Here is a 16,185-nt window from a genome sequence, read left to right as displayed (position 1 = left end):
GAATGATGGGTTATTATTAATGCACTTAAGCATTGTAATCATTGGCAAATCGCTGTGGTATAAGCGAAATAGCACACTCCAGACTGCGCATTTATACGAGAATAATGCTCCGCTTGCAGTATGGTCTGTCATGTGTTGTTCCTTATGTATGTTATTTATGTAGTCCTGTGTACTGTGCTGCTGTATTGTTATGTGTCGTAGCATGGTCCTGAAAAAATGACATTTCATTCTAATATACATGAGTTATATATAGTTATATAGACTTGACATTTGACATGGTGTCTGTACCTTAAATTCCAGTGCCCTGCCTGTGACGTGCTCGCCGCTCTCCACCTGTGCCAGTTTCTGCATGTAGGAGTAGAGGCTGCGTGCTGCTACCTCGGTGTTGCCACAGGTGACAGCCTCCAGCAGGGCCTCATGAATGAAGCTGTACTGATCCTCTGTCTGCACCATGTAATTCCTTTGAGAGCGCATCAGCGTCACGTGACCATAGATGTCCACGGTGCGCTCGTGACGGATACGTTCCAGCATTGCATCGATCACGATGAAGCAGCCTGTACGTCCTACACCCGCACTGAGAGAGAAGACGAGAGAGAGAGAGAGAGAGAGAGAGAGAGAGAGAGAGAGAGAGAAAGAAATCATTGTCAGGATCATTCTAACTTCTCATTGTGTGTGTGGATGATGTATAATAAATTCTCCAAAGACACATTCCATGACCAGAGACAAGATCCAGCCGAGTTAATCAACCACACACTGTAAAGCTCAGAGAGACAAACAGAGCGAGACAGAGGAGGAGATTTTATAAGCTGCTGAAATGGGAGAAGAAATCAACATCTTACATTCTATTTAATCCTTATTAGAGGCCACATTACAGTTCTAGAGGTTGTCTATTCTTAAAATTACTTATGGGAAATATGCTGAAAGATAATACGCCTTTTGTGGTATGGAGTCTGCAATGGCGAGACAAATGGAAACTCAGTCTGTATATACTGTATATATGAGGCAGTCTGGAAAAACCCTTTGGATGTGCCTGCGGCTGAGTTCTGGTAAACAGCCAAAAATGTCAATACAATCAGGTTTTGATCAAAATATATATTTTTTTAACAAAGATGTGGCTGATACTGATGCTCATAGGTACGTTATAAAATAATTATAAATTTTCCATTGTAAACTTATATTATTATCTGTTCAATTGTAACTAATGTAATTTTCCAAAGCAGGTTAAGCAGATTAGAAATGCAGAGATCTGCAGGGCTCAGGATAATTATGAAACCCCAATCCAACTGAGATAATATAGCGATGACAACAGAATAATTAGGAACTCTTAAAAGAAATAAAAAAATGAGTTCAGGAACAGATGTAGATTTCCAGAACTTTGTATAGAAATTGTCTAAATTTGGCCATGTGAAATGTTTTCGAGGACACATACATACATACATACATACACATATACACACATATACATATACAATTTTAGGACTATACAGCCTGAAGGTATTCACATCCATATTGAAAATATGAACAAAAGTCCTACAAAACTACATCTAAATGACAGAAACACAGACATTAACAAAGTTTATCTTATTCACTTTTATACAAAGTGACTTACAGTTTAGCTGAGCAGTTGAGGGTTAAGAGTCTGGCTCACGGGCTCAACAGTGACAGCTTGACGGGAACCAAGAGTTAAACTCACAACCTTTCAAAAAGTAGCCCAGAGCCATAACCACTGAGCCACCATGTCTAAATGCCCCCTATCTAAAGCCAAATAATACTGAAACCCATAAAAATGGATGGACTGTGTGCATATATGTGTGTGTGTGTGTGTGTGTGTGTGTGTGCGCGCACGCCCTGCATACTGACCTGCAGTGAACGATGATAGGCCCTGCATCTGGAGGATTACAGGCTTTAACTCTGCGCAGGAAAGCCAAGAATGGAGTGGGATACTCGGGCACACCGTGATCAGGCCATGCCGTGAACTGGAACTGTCTCACCTCTCTCCTCTCATTACAGCCACTCTGAGAGAAAGAGAGACAAAGACACAGAGGGGAGAAAAGAGTTTAAACTAAGGCAATAATAGGGACAGTAAAATGAAAATAATGTTACTGTCTATTTCCCTCATTAAAGCGCAATATATAAATACATCCTAATGATTAGTGTATAGTAATAAATGTATTATGGGAAAAGTAATATTGATTAATAGTTTCTCAGTTCAAGCTTAATTCAACTGCCTCTGTGCAGCCAAATATGCAGAACTTTCATAAATTTGTAATTAATATTTGTGAATTTCAATCGTGTCGAATTTGTTGCTGTGAGTGTCATTAATTATCATTCATGAAACAGGAATCTTGTATTTAGTCAGTCAGGTGGTTTTCATAATTCAGCTCAAGCATTCATTACACTTCAAGTTCTCTCAATCAGTGCTTAAATTCACCAAAAACTTTTAATTCAGCCACAAAAACCAAATGTGGGTGATTCCTTTGTGTGTGTGTGTGTGTGTGTGTGTGTGTGTGTGTGTGTGTGTGTGTGTGAGAGAGAGAGAGAGAGAGAGAGAGAAGTCTGATATGTGATACACTCTCCATGAGGGAGGAAGGTAATTATAGAGCCTGAGTCTCCAAGTCTCTGGAGGAAAGCGTCAGTAAGAAACACAGAGAATGTCAACTACTGAGATTAATTTAGACAGCAAGTCATGGAGAAAGAGCTACGAGCAGAGAATGTGAGACAGGCAAGGAGTAGAAAGAAATATCACCTGTTAGTGGAACTGAAAGTAGACAGTGTGAGAGAGATAGAGAGATAGAGCGATAGAGCGATAGAGAAAGGGAAAATGATTGGCTGATGGGCTAGGCAAGAAAACAAACACGAAACCTAATAGATATTTTGTAGGTATATTTTTATATACCTTATTACCTTATATGCATATCTTATTATCAATTGCATAGTTACATTAAAACATATTATATATATAAAATAGATTGTATAATAAGTTCTGATCACCTTGTGCAGTGAGAGGGTCCGCACGCAGAATGTGGCGAGCTCCATGGTGTCCAGCAGAGTGACCTGCACCAAGCCGTACGTTTCTGTGCCTCTGCTGGGCCAGTACTGATCACACTTTATCTACAAAGAGACACACAACGGCCATCAATCACACACATACACAATGTGTTCAACACAATTAGACACAATGTGTACATAAAGATAGACACATATGCATCTACTGTATGTACAATATACAGTACAAACACACAGTATATTATATTTTATACAAAAAAACACTTATCCACAAATGTAAAAAAAATAAATAAATAAAAAGAGGGGAAAAAAAGAAATTAAAACGCATTAACCAAGGATAGATTCAAGAAATATATAGCCTAAAGTACAATTTATTTACAGTCAAACACTACAACAATGCTACTTTTCTCCCTGCCTATATAAGCAGCCAGATGGCTGAGGTATAAAAGAGTGCAATAATGACAAACTAAGGTGTTTCGATACACTTTTTTTTTTGTCAGAAATGTCAAGGTGGACATATTTCTAGGCAAATGCTGGTCACCACTAGTATCAAAAATATGTTAAGATTGTAGTTTATAACTGCAAAGCCACTAGCTAGTTTTAAAAAGCTACTGTACACTGATTAGCCTAGCATGGGATTTCTAAAGAAAAAAAAAAGGGCAATGTGCACCTTAAGTTTGAAAATGAGATTCGTTATTCGTCTATTTGTATTTCATTACCTACTATTACACTGACAGTGTGGACTGTGGTAAACAATTGTGTAAACAAAATGCTGAAATATTCGCTAGATCCAAATGCTAGCTAGTTTTGATGGAAGCGTATCTATGTTCCCAGGGTTCTATGTTCCCCAGATTTATATGGCACATAAGGAACACATGAAAAATGGTTGTATGTTCCCCACTCAATATAATAGGCCTAGACTTGAGGGAACTAAACAAATTGTTGGGGTCATGGAATCAGACATGGAATCACAGATTCAATGTTTTTGAATCTAACTTTCATGACATTGTGATTATGTATCTAATGAATAAAAATATGCTAGTGTATTTTTTCTGCATTTATTTTAATTAGTTTAATTTTTAATATCTTTTATTTATTTATTTATTTTTATCTGTGACTGACATCTCACAGCTGAAATGTCCAAATACCCAAGCAGTGATATTGTTACATTATGTGACATATAAATCTGGGAAACATAGGACCCTGGGAACATAGGAATGACCTCATTTTGAACCTCAGGCACAAAGACCAGAGAGATCACTTAACTAAAAACCAAACAAAACACAAAAAAAACCCCCATCTGGCTAATAAATTCACCACAGCCACAGCTAATAGTAAGAAGCTAATCATGAAAATAAATTGACAGCGCCTTTAGACACATTGCTAACAAAAACAGATGTTGCATTTCACACCTCATCTCTCATTATCTTTTACACATTACAGTAAAACTCTCTCTCATACACACATACCCACACAGAAACACCTAAAGTTACACTTTCTGTTACACTAGCATAAATATGGGTTGCTCTCACGCTCACATGCCACACTTCCACTTCCACACCCACTTAAAAGACTCTTACCCGTGATTTCTCCTCCAGTTTAGTCATCATAACTATGGAAGCAGCTCTCTGCTCCCACACCATCCTCCAGAAGTCTCCGAACGTCTCTAGCAGCGGGCCCTGAGTGGCGATGTACGCATTCTGCTTCCTGTAGCCATCAATATAGTTTGCGTTGATGTAGTCGCTACCTATAATGCCTGAAATAGACAAGCAAGAGGCATTAGTGGTGTGAATATTTGCTTAAATATATACATCTGAGTCACTTCCTTGCTATTCAATTAAAACCCCTCTCTCTTCCGCAGCAATTCAAAATGGCTCACTCGGTGACTTCCCTGAATGATAAAAAGAGCGGCTTGAGTCTAGGATTAGCTGTGAGGTGGGTTAGAGAGAACTCCTATAACAACCCAGTCCCATCTGAGTCTGTATTTAGCCAGACAACCACTTAATAAAAGGTGGGAGCTTAAGATAAATACAGTGTTTCTTATCAGGCATATGCACATGGACCTTCTTTAATCCAAAGCCAGCACCAGTTTGTGCACAAAACTTTCACTGCTAGTGGTTCTGTAATGTAAATTCACAGCACTCAAACTCAATGGTAGTGCTTTAGAGAGGGGCCTGTAGTAGAGCAGCGAATGGGCAAGCAATAATACTGTGGTTATCTGCACTATTGGAGGCAAAATTTAAACTGTTCCCATTACAGCAACGCAAATAAGGATGGCCTTTATGGCAATCCGACAAGACCGGTAATAAAATGTGTATTAGCATCCGTAAATCCAAAACGCACAAATCAGTGCTAAGAAATGACCTAATATTTCACCGTGCACATCAGTGAAGCAGGGTATTAAGTAGATCTACAGTAATTCTCTCCTAAATGAAGCAAAAAACGTGCTTCAAACAATAATAGACATGCTTCAAGTAAAACTCCACACTGAAGCACATTAAATGTGTTTATATTGAAATATATAGTTTTTATGATGCTCCTAGCAATTCTGATGTTAATCTGCTGGTTGGGACTGTGTTTTTGTGTTTTCTGTGAGAAGCTAGCGCTGTGTGTCATTCTGCTAGTTCACTGACAATGGCATTTAATAGGAGAAGAAATTTCAACCACCAAGTGATAATGGTCCAATTTCGCTGTTCTGAAAAACAAAACATTTTCCCTGCAACGTTCAATACATAGTTATGCCCGCGACTCGACTCAGCCCGGCTAGTTAGCGATCCACGTGATAACAGGCACGATGATGCATTACATGAAATCTGAAGCTTTGAAAGCTGAGCTGTCTGAATAGAGTATACAGCTGAGGAGGTGAGAGGATTGGACAGACTAAAGGACTAAAGCACTGCTGCATCACTCTCTTTAGATAGAGATCAAGCAGAGGCTAAATCCTATCGGCATCACTATCAGCATGCCACTAATTGCATTGTGGGTAATGTAAGAAACTGTTGATGTTGATGGAATTAGTTTAAACTAAAAAATAAATAAATAAATAAATAAATAAATAAATAAATAAATAAATAAATCTCACGTGTTTATTATAAAGATTAATAGGTGAGTGAGGATTTTTCTTTTAAATACAGAAGAATGTAGTGCATTTATCTTAGGAAATTCTTTGACACTGTATTTTTGAACGTTAATAACAATGAACACCAGGTGGCAGCCTCTTGAAGAAGCTGTACATTTCTTTTGTACTCTCTTTATTTAATTAAACCACAAACCAAATTATGCATTCAAGCCATTATACTATGGATTAAATGCTGAAAGCAACTGAGAATAATTAAGGGCCTTAGATTTTTTTTTAATGACATAATTAGGCATATTTACACACTGATATTTCCCCACAAATGCAATTTTCTCAGTTCATTCACTCTGGATAGGATCATTTGTCATCATTTTATTTTCAACCATCTTCCTAGCTTATACTAATGCTATTTTTTTCTGGTTGCATGATGTTTAAACGATCTAACAATTCGAACAGGAACTGACCCGAGCTCAGTGATACTGCCTATTGTTAATTAGGGTGTGTGCTGCAGAGAATCTAATTAGTCCACATACATGCACAGACACATGGCTGTTTGGTGAGCCAAAAGGAATCAGAAAAAAAGATGTGGTTCAGTAATTATGACTTCCTGACCCTGGATCTAAATTTACTGTATACAGTCTTCCAGGAAACTGGTGGAACGGCAAGGCCAATTCATTTGTTTGCGCTATACACCAAAGACATTTGGATTTGAGATCAAAAGATGGACATGAGACAACAGATCAGAATTTCTGCTTTCATTTCCTGGTATTTACATCACGATGTGTAAAACAATACAAAACATAGAACCTTTTGTATCAGACCACTCAATTTTTAGGTGAACAAAGTATAGGAACAGAGAAGTCTTGAAGTAAATTAAAGTAAATAACACTTAATATTTGGTTGCAAATCCCTCACTTCCAATCACTGACATCACCAAATTGTTGATTTCTTGTTTTGATTATGCTTTTCCAGGCTTTTACCACAGCCTCTTTCAGTTGTTTATTTTGGGACAAAATGTTCCTGTAAACTCCTGAATTCATTCTGCTGCTATGATCATGAGTGACATCATCAATAAAGATTAGTGAGTCCATTCCAGAAGTAGCCATGCAAGCCCAAGCCATCACACCATGAGCTTCTATGTTTTGGATCCTTTCTTTCTCCACACTTTGGCCTTTCCATCACTTTGGTAGAGCTTAATCTTGAGTCCAGAATTTTACTTTTCTCCCATAGACAGCTCTCTGTTCTTCATGTTGGTTTATCCTTTTTTTATCCAACAAATGTCTTCACAGGTGAATCCTATGGCTCAAAGCAAGAGTAGACATTCAGAGCTATTAATTGTTTAAACAATCAATTTAACAGTGCACACCTGGGCAGCAAGAAACACATCATTATCAGTCATTAGTAATATGTTCCAATATTTTTAATCACTTGAAAAAATGGGTGTTTTCAAACAAAAGGTACCACGTTCTAAGTTGTTTAACACATCAAGATGTAAATATGAGGAAATGAAAGCTGAAATTCTGATCTGTCATCTCATATTCATCTTTTGACCTCAAACCCAAATGTCTTCAATGTATAGCAAAAACAATAGAATTGGCCTTGCTGTTCCAATACTTTCAGAGAGGACTGCATGTTGTTAACATTTTTTCCATCATGAAAGCCACTGTAATTTTTTTGTATATAAAATACCATCCAAAACAAATAAACAAACAGTCATGAATCATTCCTTTACACATTACTACACCTATGGAGATAGGTAGCCGATGGCGCATGCTTCTACATGAAAATAATCAATGAATAATCAATAGTGTAATTTAAGTTATGAAGTTTTGAGTTCTCTACATGCGTGTTTGTTTTGCTCCTGTCCCCGCCCCCGTCCTGTCATTGGTGTGTTTCCTGATTGTGTCCAGGTCTTCTGTGTTAAACCCTTAGATCAGTATCTCTTTAAATCTCTTTAGCCTGTTGTGTTTACGTCTCATTGTGAAGACTTATTGTGTGTATACCTTGTGAGCCTTGTTTCTTGTTCATGCGTTCCCTTTGGTTTCTAGTAGTGCTTCCTGGTTTAAACCCTCGCCTGTTTCTTTACACACTTGTGTCATGCCTATAGCTACTACATGTTACAAAAAAAACATGTTGGATGACATAATGATTTGGGAATTTAAAAAGCCATTAAATTTGGGAAGGTGTGGCTTTTCTTATGAAAAAAAATGCAGAGCCAGTGTACAGACTGTGTGTGATATATAAAGAAAAATCCAGCGAGATTGCAGGTTACTACAATAACTGAAGAGGTAGTGAAAATTGCATTTCACCTGTAGGAAAATTTGATTTCACCTCCTACAGCTTCAGAAACACTTTGCTTGCACAGCTGATGAAGGACTTTTGTCCACAACTTTATGTACTGCACTGCAATTTCTTTACTACCACTATTATAGATACAGTATACAGCTGTGTAAAGAGGAGACAAAGTTCTTTCAGCTGTACCATTCACTGGTGCGAGGATGACTCTGGTATGATCGTAGGCAATGACGTTAGCATAGCGGTTCTTTGGCTTGTTCACTTCCAGGTTCGAGTGCTCCCATGTGAACTGCTGCCCGGGATCAACGGACTACAACAGAAGGGGGAGATAACAAGAACTTCAAAAGAGCAGAAATATTCATAAAGTCACAAAGAACAGACAGCAACAGAAATGTGAATTATTGCTGTTTTTCCTCCCTGATGAATAAACATGCTTCCCCCTAGTCCTCAATAAAACATCATCTGTATAACAGGCACTGTTTCCAGAGGCTCCCATTGAGTAGCAGCATGACTGTACGGGCTGATGAGCTTCGCCAAGGTCACCTTGAAATTTATGACCGCCTCTCTTTTTCTACTCCCTCTCATTCTTTTCCCGTTGAATACTCACACCCTCGCTCAGTCCTCTCTCTCATGTTTTATACCTCGTTTTGATCCGTTCTTTTTTCTCATTTTCTTTTTCTCTCACACATAGTCGCTCTCTCTTTCTATTCTCAATAGCCCCCCCCTCTCATCAGTCACCTCGTACTCCTGGGAGAGCCGGAGGTTGTCGTTGGCCTTCAGAAGCTCTGTGTGTTCTCCCAGCTCGGAGATCGGGATGGGCGGGTGACTCATCATGCCTGCAGGGGGTCAAAGGGGAAGATCAGAACAGACTAAAATCGCCATTAGTCACAAGAACACCTGTGCTAATGAGCCGGGTTAGCGTGTCTGTGATGTGTGAGTGAATGCATTAGTGTGTGTGTAGGCAACAACATGGGTGTAGGAGGTTACATGTACATATGTGTGTGTGAAAAGGTGGTGGGTGGGCACTGGTGGAAGGATTTAGGTGTGATTTCACAGTTCTGAATCATAAATGTCTGCATCTCCAGAGACGATGGCCATTTTGTTGTCAGGAACAGAAGAGGAAATAAATCATGAACAGAGAGAGTAAGATGGAGGGAAAATCCTGTTCACGATCAATGAAGCCTTCTTTTTTTTTTGGCCATCATTTTAGTAGGAGTTTTTGCCAACTGCAGTAGATTTAACACCATTCTGAATTTTAGCTTTGGTGTGACTAAAGTGTTTCACTCTTTCATAGTCAGCAGTGGCCTTGTGTTGCAGTTGTACTCTGACAGTACACTCTGAATACACTAGACTTTAAAGGATTAGCTATATTATGTTATTATTATTATAGATATTCATTTGCATTATTGTTTATTTTAGAGAAAGGGCTTTTTTCAGATGGAAGAATTTGGTGTTACGTGTTATCACCATAACCACATTAACATCTCAAATTCAGCTTGATTATGCGTAGACACCACAAAACCTTTAGGAAAGCACTTAACTGTAATCACTCTTTGCTCTATTGCTGTAGTGTTTGAAAGAAAAAAACTACATACAGTGCAATTTTCTCATCCCAAACGGAACTCAGTGGTGGCATCATTTATTTTTAATGTCGCTACACTTTAAGGCACTTTAAACACTTTAAGGCAGTAAAAATTGTGAGGAACAATGTTTTTTAGGCTCATTCAGACACTAATAGGCAGTAATACACTGCAGGGATGCATTTTATGCACATTGCCAAATTGGCAAAATATTATACTTTAAGTGGGAAAACATCTGAATTTGTGATCAAGAGTGGTTTTTGTGTATGTTCTATAGCAAGTTATGTCATTTGTTTAGATGTATTGCAGTAGCCTGGAGCTCCCGGTGAAATCACGGCTAAATGGTCTACCAGGGCTAAGCTACCCTGTTTTCAAAGACAAAAAGGCATCAACATAAGGCTTGTCTTAATGTCTTAAGCAGATTATTTTGGACTTTCGTGGAACGAAATGCAACAGCACCAATAATGGTAAACAATAAGTAAACATACACAGTATGCCAGCACAGTAAGCAAGTCTGGGCTAATTTCTTTCTAGCCCCGACTGTAGATCAGTGACAGTCATGTCAGGTCATTCACAGTGAAACGCTCCATAGATTTTGTTCTGGTATAAGGTTGTGATAATCAATGTGACATGTGATGCACAATGTGAGCACAGCTTATGATCTTACTTAGGATTTTGCCTTATAAACAGGTCCCCCCCCATGTCAATATCTGTGGTAATCACACATTACACTACAGATGCTGTGGATAAAGATTAGTTTGGAATACTGTTTGAACACTTAACTTTTTGTGAAAAACTGAACATATAAATTATTTTAATTGCATATAAATAATTGCGAATGCAAACATTTAGGGTAAAAAAAAAAGAAAATGGAGGGGGGGGGGGTTTGGGAAGCCGAAGCAGCTGTTAGTCATGTCCTCTGTGAATCAGAGAATATTTCTGCAAAGGAGAGGGTTTAATACGCCATGGTAGAAATATCTATTTGTGTCGAGTATCAATTAATGCTTATGTGCCAACTTTAAAGGTCATACAGAAATAAAATGGGGAGGTTCTCTGCTCTTCATTTTCTGCCCGTCTTTTCCCTATCTAGTCCTGTCTGTATCTCTCCCGTTTAGCCTTCTTTCTATCCTGTATAGGACAACATCTAACACAGATTCTCTGCTGTTTTTGTTCCCTGTTTTATCTTCTGGACGACCCTGCAGGGCATACTTCATTTTCACCAATACATCCACATAAAGGTGCACTGTTCCCACCACATATGTACAGGGTCAGAGAAAGAGAGAGAGAGAGAGAGAGAGAGAGAGAGAGAGAGATGTTTGTATATATTTGTGTGTATATGTTTGCGTGTGTGTATTAAATGTGCGTGTGTTTACGAGCCTGGTGTCTGGAAGTTCATGCGTCTCATCTCGACAGGGTCGGTGGGGTGATGAGCCATCATTTCAACGTTGTTCAGTAAACACTTGGTGCCAGGCTCGGAGTCTTTGCGCTTGCTAATTAGCAGAAACAAACACACCCACACACACACAAACAGAAACACACACACCACACACACACACACACACACACACACACACACGCACACAAAACACCCGTGAACAAATTCAGGAGCTTAACTAGACTCAAGACACAGAAATCAATATGTCCATTCTACAAGTCTAAACCAGCACTTAATAGGGGTTCTAGCAGCCAACTGCTAAACGTTATATAACAGAAAGCCAATTCAGCTATTATTAGCCATAAAGTTCCCTCATTAGCAGGTTTCGGTATTGTTATTTGAGACCCCCCCCCCCCACCCACACACACACACACACACACACCGTTAGAATAAATACTGTAATGTTCTGCTGGGAATTTTACAGGCCAGCACAGGCTTACCTGTCTGGTTTGCTGATGTCCCCAGAGAGGGCCATGTGAAATATGAGAGGGAGAGTCAGGGAAAGACAGGAAGATGAAGCAGAGGAAGAGATTAAGAAGGAGCGAGAGGCAGGCAATTCAGGAGGGTGAGAGGGTGGGATAGGAAGAGAAAGAACAAGGGGGAAAAAAAGACAAAAAATAATCAATATTTTGCATTTGTATGCACAGGCTACATGACACCTCCTCCAGATAACTGTACGTTTCATCGGGGAGCGTTTAACTCCTTTCCCCCGGGGATGAGAATGCTTCCGGACTAAATGGATGGGCCGAGATGGGGGTATGGCTCAGTGAGGGATTTACATGCCAAAATGGAGGTCTAATGAGCCAAGGTCATGGCGTGTCTGCAGTTTGGCAGACTGTATCTCCCTCTCTGAGCGAATGTTCTCCAACTAAGCAAATACAGACAGATACTCCTCAGTGAGTGAACCTGACTGCTGGGATTGCTTTAAATTCCATCTAGCTTTATTGTTCACTTCTTTATAAGCTGCTTCACTTTGCATCGCGGCTTGCAGGATTTTGGCACTCTGAATAGAAAAATCGGTTGGCAGCTATCCCATTATCTCCTGTTATCATTTAATCTCTTTTTTTTTTTTACTCGGATACTATTCTCTCCACTACCAAAATACCACCCTGTTACATATTTAATCACTTCTTTAACATTCTCCCCATTACTCTGGCAGTGTGTAATAGTGGTCCTATTACCCATCGTCATTTTCCTCTTTCCCTTTCCTTTCTTCAATCACTACACCTTCTATGTATGGAAAGCAAGCCTGTAAGATATTTTACACATATTCTCACATATTTTGCAGAGCTACATTCATCATCATTTATAAATCTACTAACATCTGGAGACATCTGTATAAATAAGGATCTATTAGGGATGTAAAGAAATATGAATTCATTATATGGAACGAACAGATAATGTGTTCTAAACAGATAGAAATAAAGAAAGGTTCCCAGAACAGTTCACATGTACACAATAAATAGGAGGTTTTTACTTTCTGTTGGCTGTAAGCAAGCATTCAGGTATGAAGCTCACGGGACAAAGAGAACTATAGGTCTTTAACATAAAAATACACCATTCATTCATCCTTAGTAACTGCCTGGTCAGGGTCAATGTGGTTTAAATGACCCTACTAGTAACTAAAAAAAAATAAAAATAAAAATAATATATGTCTAGTTAAGGCCAGCTACTTGAGCGATGTAGCTGAGGTTGAGAAACAGAGCCAGAATTCACACATCATTTTCCCAGTGTGTCTCTGGAGGTATAGTGGTAGGATTTGTATTTGATAAAAAAAATAAAAATTACATGGATGATTGGAGCGCTAAATATTTACAGATACAAATAATGTCTTTAAGTTAGACCCCTAGTATCTATACTGTTATCAAAGCATAACTGTGTATAACTTACAAAATAAAATACAACTTTTTCCTAAACTATATATATATGGAAATAAGTCTAAATTATTTTACTGTATTACAGTGAAACAGGAAACAATAAAGTGATGCCTAAATACTACAAATGATCGTCACTCACTTCTTGTACAGCAGAATAGCGATGACGATGCAGATGATGAAGACTACAGCCAGGACAGGTCCAACCACCCAGATGAGGCCATCTCCAGCATCCAGAGGCTGGGGGTCTGAGTCAGGTGCAATGACCGGGTCAGTGTAGGGGCTGGCAACGAACATCTTCTGAACACACAAACACAGCAGTGTTACACGGCGGAATGAGATTAATGTTGTCTCTAGAGCATAGCTGTTGCGCTGTTCAGAGATTTCATTCCCCAGAGAAACTAAAGACATTGGGCTTTATGAATCAAAGTTGCGTATAGTCAAAGCTGATAGCAAAACGACAGTTTCCTTAGTCATCATTTTCATTTTTGCCGTATCTGCATGAGCAAACTCGTGTCTAAAGTTGAGTCACATTTTAACAACCTGAAAAAGTGCTTGGTTTGCAGTTTTTAATCTGACGCAATGTCATCAATAATTACAGCAAATAGAGTAGAATAATGTTGATAATCATGATTGCACATATGGGAGCCTCACACTAAAAAGTGTCAACATTTCATTTATAAATGTGTGAAGATGGATGTTTTTCAGCTCATTAGTCCTTCAGCTGAGTGACAGGTGAACTTGCATACAAGATGGACCACAAAGATGAATTTCTTTTTTATATCTTACATCTTTGTATATTTGTTCAAGATGGAAACATTTATAAATAAAGCTTCAATTAAATCTGACCGGTTAAACCTATTCGACTGCTAAAATGAATGAAAACCTAGCTATAAGGTTTGCAGGTAAGGTTGGAAAATGATTCAGTTTTCTATCCGATTATAGCCTTAGACAGTTATGTAAAAAATCAGAGCACACTTCCATAACTGTCTTTGTATTTGCAGTAACCTTGGACAAACAAACAGCTTTATCTCAACCATTTTGTTTGGCTCTTCCTTTCATAAATCAAGCCTGCTGAATGCATTGCTTTTATAGGCTCTTAGCTGCAATACCTGCATAAATTATGCATATGGGATGCAAAGACAAACACTAGTGGGCAGGGTCCATGCAGCTGATCGATGTCATACGATGGTTTCGTGAATCAGACTTGTTAATACATCATTTCGTGCTTTCAAATCTACACTTTAGTATCAACAAACTAACTTAAATTTGTCTGTCCTGCTGCCTGGTGCACTGTGTGCATTATCATATGTTATATAGAACAATCTTTTTGCCATCTTTATTAGTAATGTAATGAATGATGATTTAGATATTGCTGGTAGGCTGCAGTACAGCCAATCACAGGATCTTACTAAGAAACACAAAAAACAGAGTCGTTTAAACTAGAACCGCTGAAAACTAAAACAGATAATCATTTTAAAAAATGTTTTATGTTTTATGGCTAACAAGAGAAACTCAGTCTGGTTGGTTCTTTTGCGCACAAAGAACAAAGACATAATCTCTGACTTAAGTGCCTAACATCCAGGGTAGGACTTTATGCAAAATGAAAACCTATTCACTAATTATGCTTACTACATACTGTAGGGTATAAAACAATGACACTGTAGACACTACACAGTGCCCAATACAATGCTATTTGAGATTCAGCCATAGAAAAGGACTGACGTTTCTTATAGCAAGCAACATTTCACACAATATAGTGATGGAGAAATACAAGAGTGATGGTGGATTTCATGGACACACATAGAGGTTACATTACCATAAAGAGCTCAAAAAACTCGCTTGCTCAGCTGCAGCCTCTTACCCCAGTGGTGGAGTTGAGTTCAGCGAGGATAAAGAAGACGTACTCCTGGCCAGACTCCAGAGCACGGTTATCAAAGCCACCATAGTCCAGCTGGTCCCCAAGAGTGAAGAATGCAGGCAGGGTGGAGGGAGTGAAGCGGGCGGTGATGTAGGCACGACGCAAGTCCACTTGCCTCTGCCGTGGGTCATGCTGCTTCTGGCTAATGTCCTTCAACAGCTAAAAGAGGACACTCAATTGGAAACATTTTATCACTAACAAGGTATGAAAAAAAAACAAGTAATGAATTTATGGTTGAATATTATGTAAATGCAACAGAAACACATTTTCTTTCATTTTCACAATCATTAGTGGATTTGATGTTGCCAAAGTGCTTGTAATTTGGTAGTCCATTTTAGTCAAATGCACACTGTAGGCCTGCAGGTGTTTAGTGTCCACTTTAATTGCATAATGCACTAAAAATCATTTGACCATATATGAAAGGTAAGAAAAAAAATGATACGTGTCTTAAATCTGTGATGTCATGAATTACCCTTCTCAGCACATGGTACTGAGTGTGTTTAGTTCTCCATGTTCTTTTGTTAATGTTTTGCCATGTGCATTTGTTTTGTTTTCAGTCCTGTCTCCACCTCTGTATCATCCTTGGCTTGTTACCCTGATGTGTGCACCTGTTCTGTGTTGAGCTCTTTTGGTTACTCTGTGCCTAGTCTTATTGATAGTTCTTGTGCATTACTTAGTGACTACTGCCTGTTATCTTCTCTGTCAGTCTGTCATCATCCACAAACCTGTCTCTCCCCATCTCGCTCTAACTTACGTGTTTGTTTGGAATGTACACACAAGCTAAAGTTCACACCTCTGCATTATGTCCCTTCACTTATTATTTCCTCCAGACTTGGACAGCCGACAGCTCAAAGTCCCCCAGCAGCAGCTAATGCAAGCCCCACACTTAACTCTGCTGAGTGCCCTCATCACTCAGGCTCAATATACTGCTGCCCAGATGGAGGATTTTCACCCGCAGGCCAAGTTCCATCAGAAACATAACTTGAAGTCAGTGTGGT

At 38.8% G+C, this 16,185-nt stretch overlaps 1 protein-coding gene across 1 annotated transcript in view; it reads right to left on the bottom strand.

The window, feature by feature from the left end:
• LOC128624378 (receptor-type tyrosine-protein phosphatase S-like) overlaps positions 1-16,185 on the bottom strand; it is a 151,546-nt gene that overhangs the window by 8,040 nt on the left and 127,321 nt on the right. The window contains exons 15-24 of the mRNA XM_053651992.1: positions 15,131-15,346; positions 13,409-13,566; positions 11,833-11,844; positions 11,335-11,447; positions 9,116-9,213; positions 8,564-8,687; positions 4,587-4,762; positions 2,992-3,111; positions 1,861-2,015; positions 289-574 (exon numbers count right to left, since the gene is read on the bottom strand). Coding sequence (XP_053507967.1) covers positions 289-574; positions 1,861-2,015; positions 2,992-3,111; positions 4,587-4,762; positions 8,564-8,687; positions 9,116-9,213; positions 11,335-11,447; positions 11,833-11,844; positions 13,409-13,566; positions 15,131-15,346 — 1,458 coding nt within the window. The remainder of the gene's footprint in view (positions 1-288; positions 575-1,860; positions 2,016-2,991; positions 3,112-4,586; positions 4,763-8,563; positions 8,688-9,115; positions 9,214-11,334; positions 11,448-11,832; positions 11,845-13,408; positions 13,567-15,130; positions 15,347-16,185) is intronic.

The sequence above is a fragment of the Ictalurus furcatus genome, chromosome 20 (assembly GCF_023375685.1).
Source record: "Ictalurus furcatus strain D&B chromosome 20, Billie_1.0, whole genome shotgun sequence".
Taxonomy (NCBI): domain Eukaryota; kingdom Metazoa; phylum Chordata; class Actinopteri; order Siluriformes; family Ictaluridae; genus Ictalurus; species Ictalurus furcatus.
Note: the sequence above shows the minus strand (reverse complement) of the source record. Positions and strands in the feature narration are given on the sequence as shown.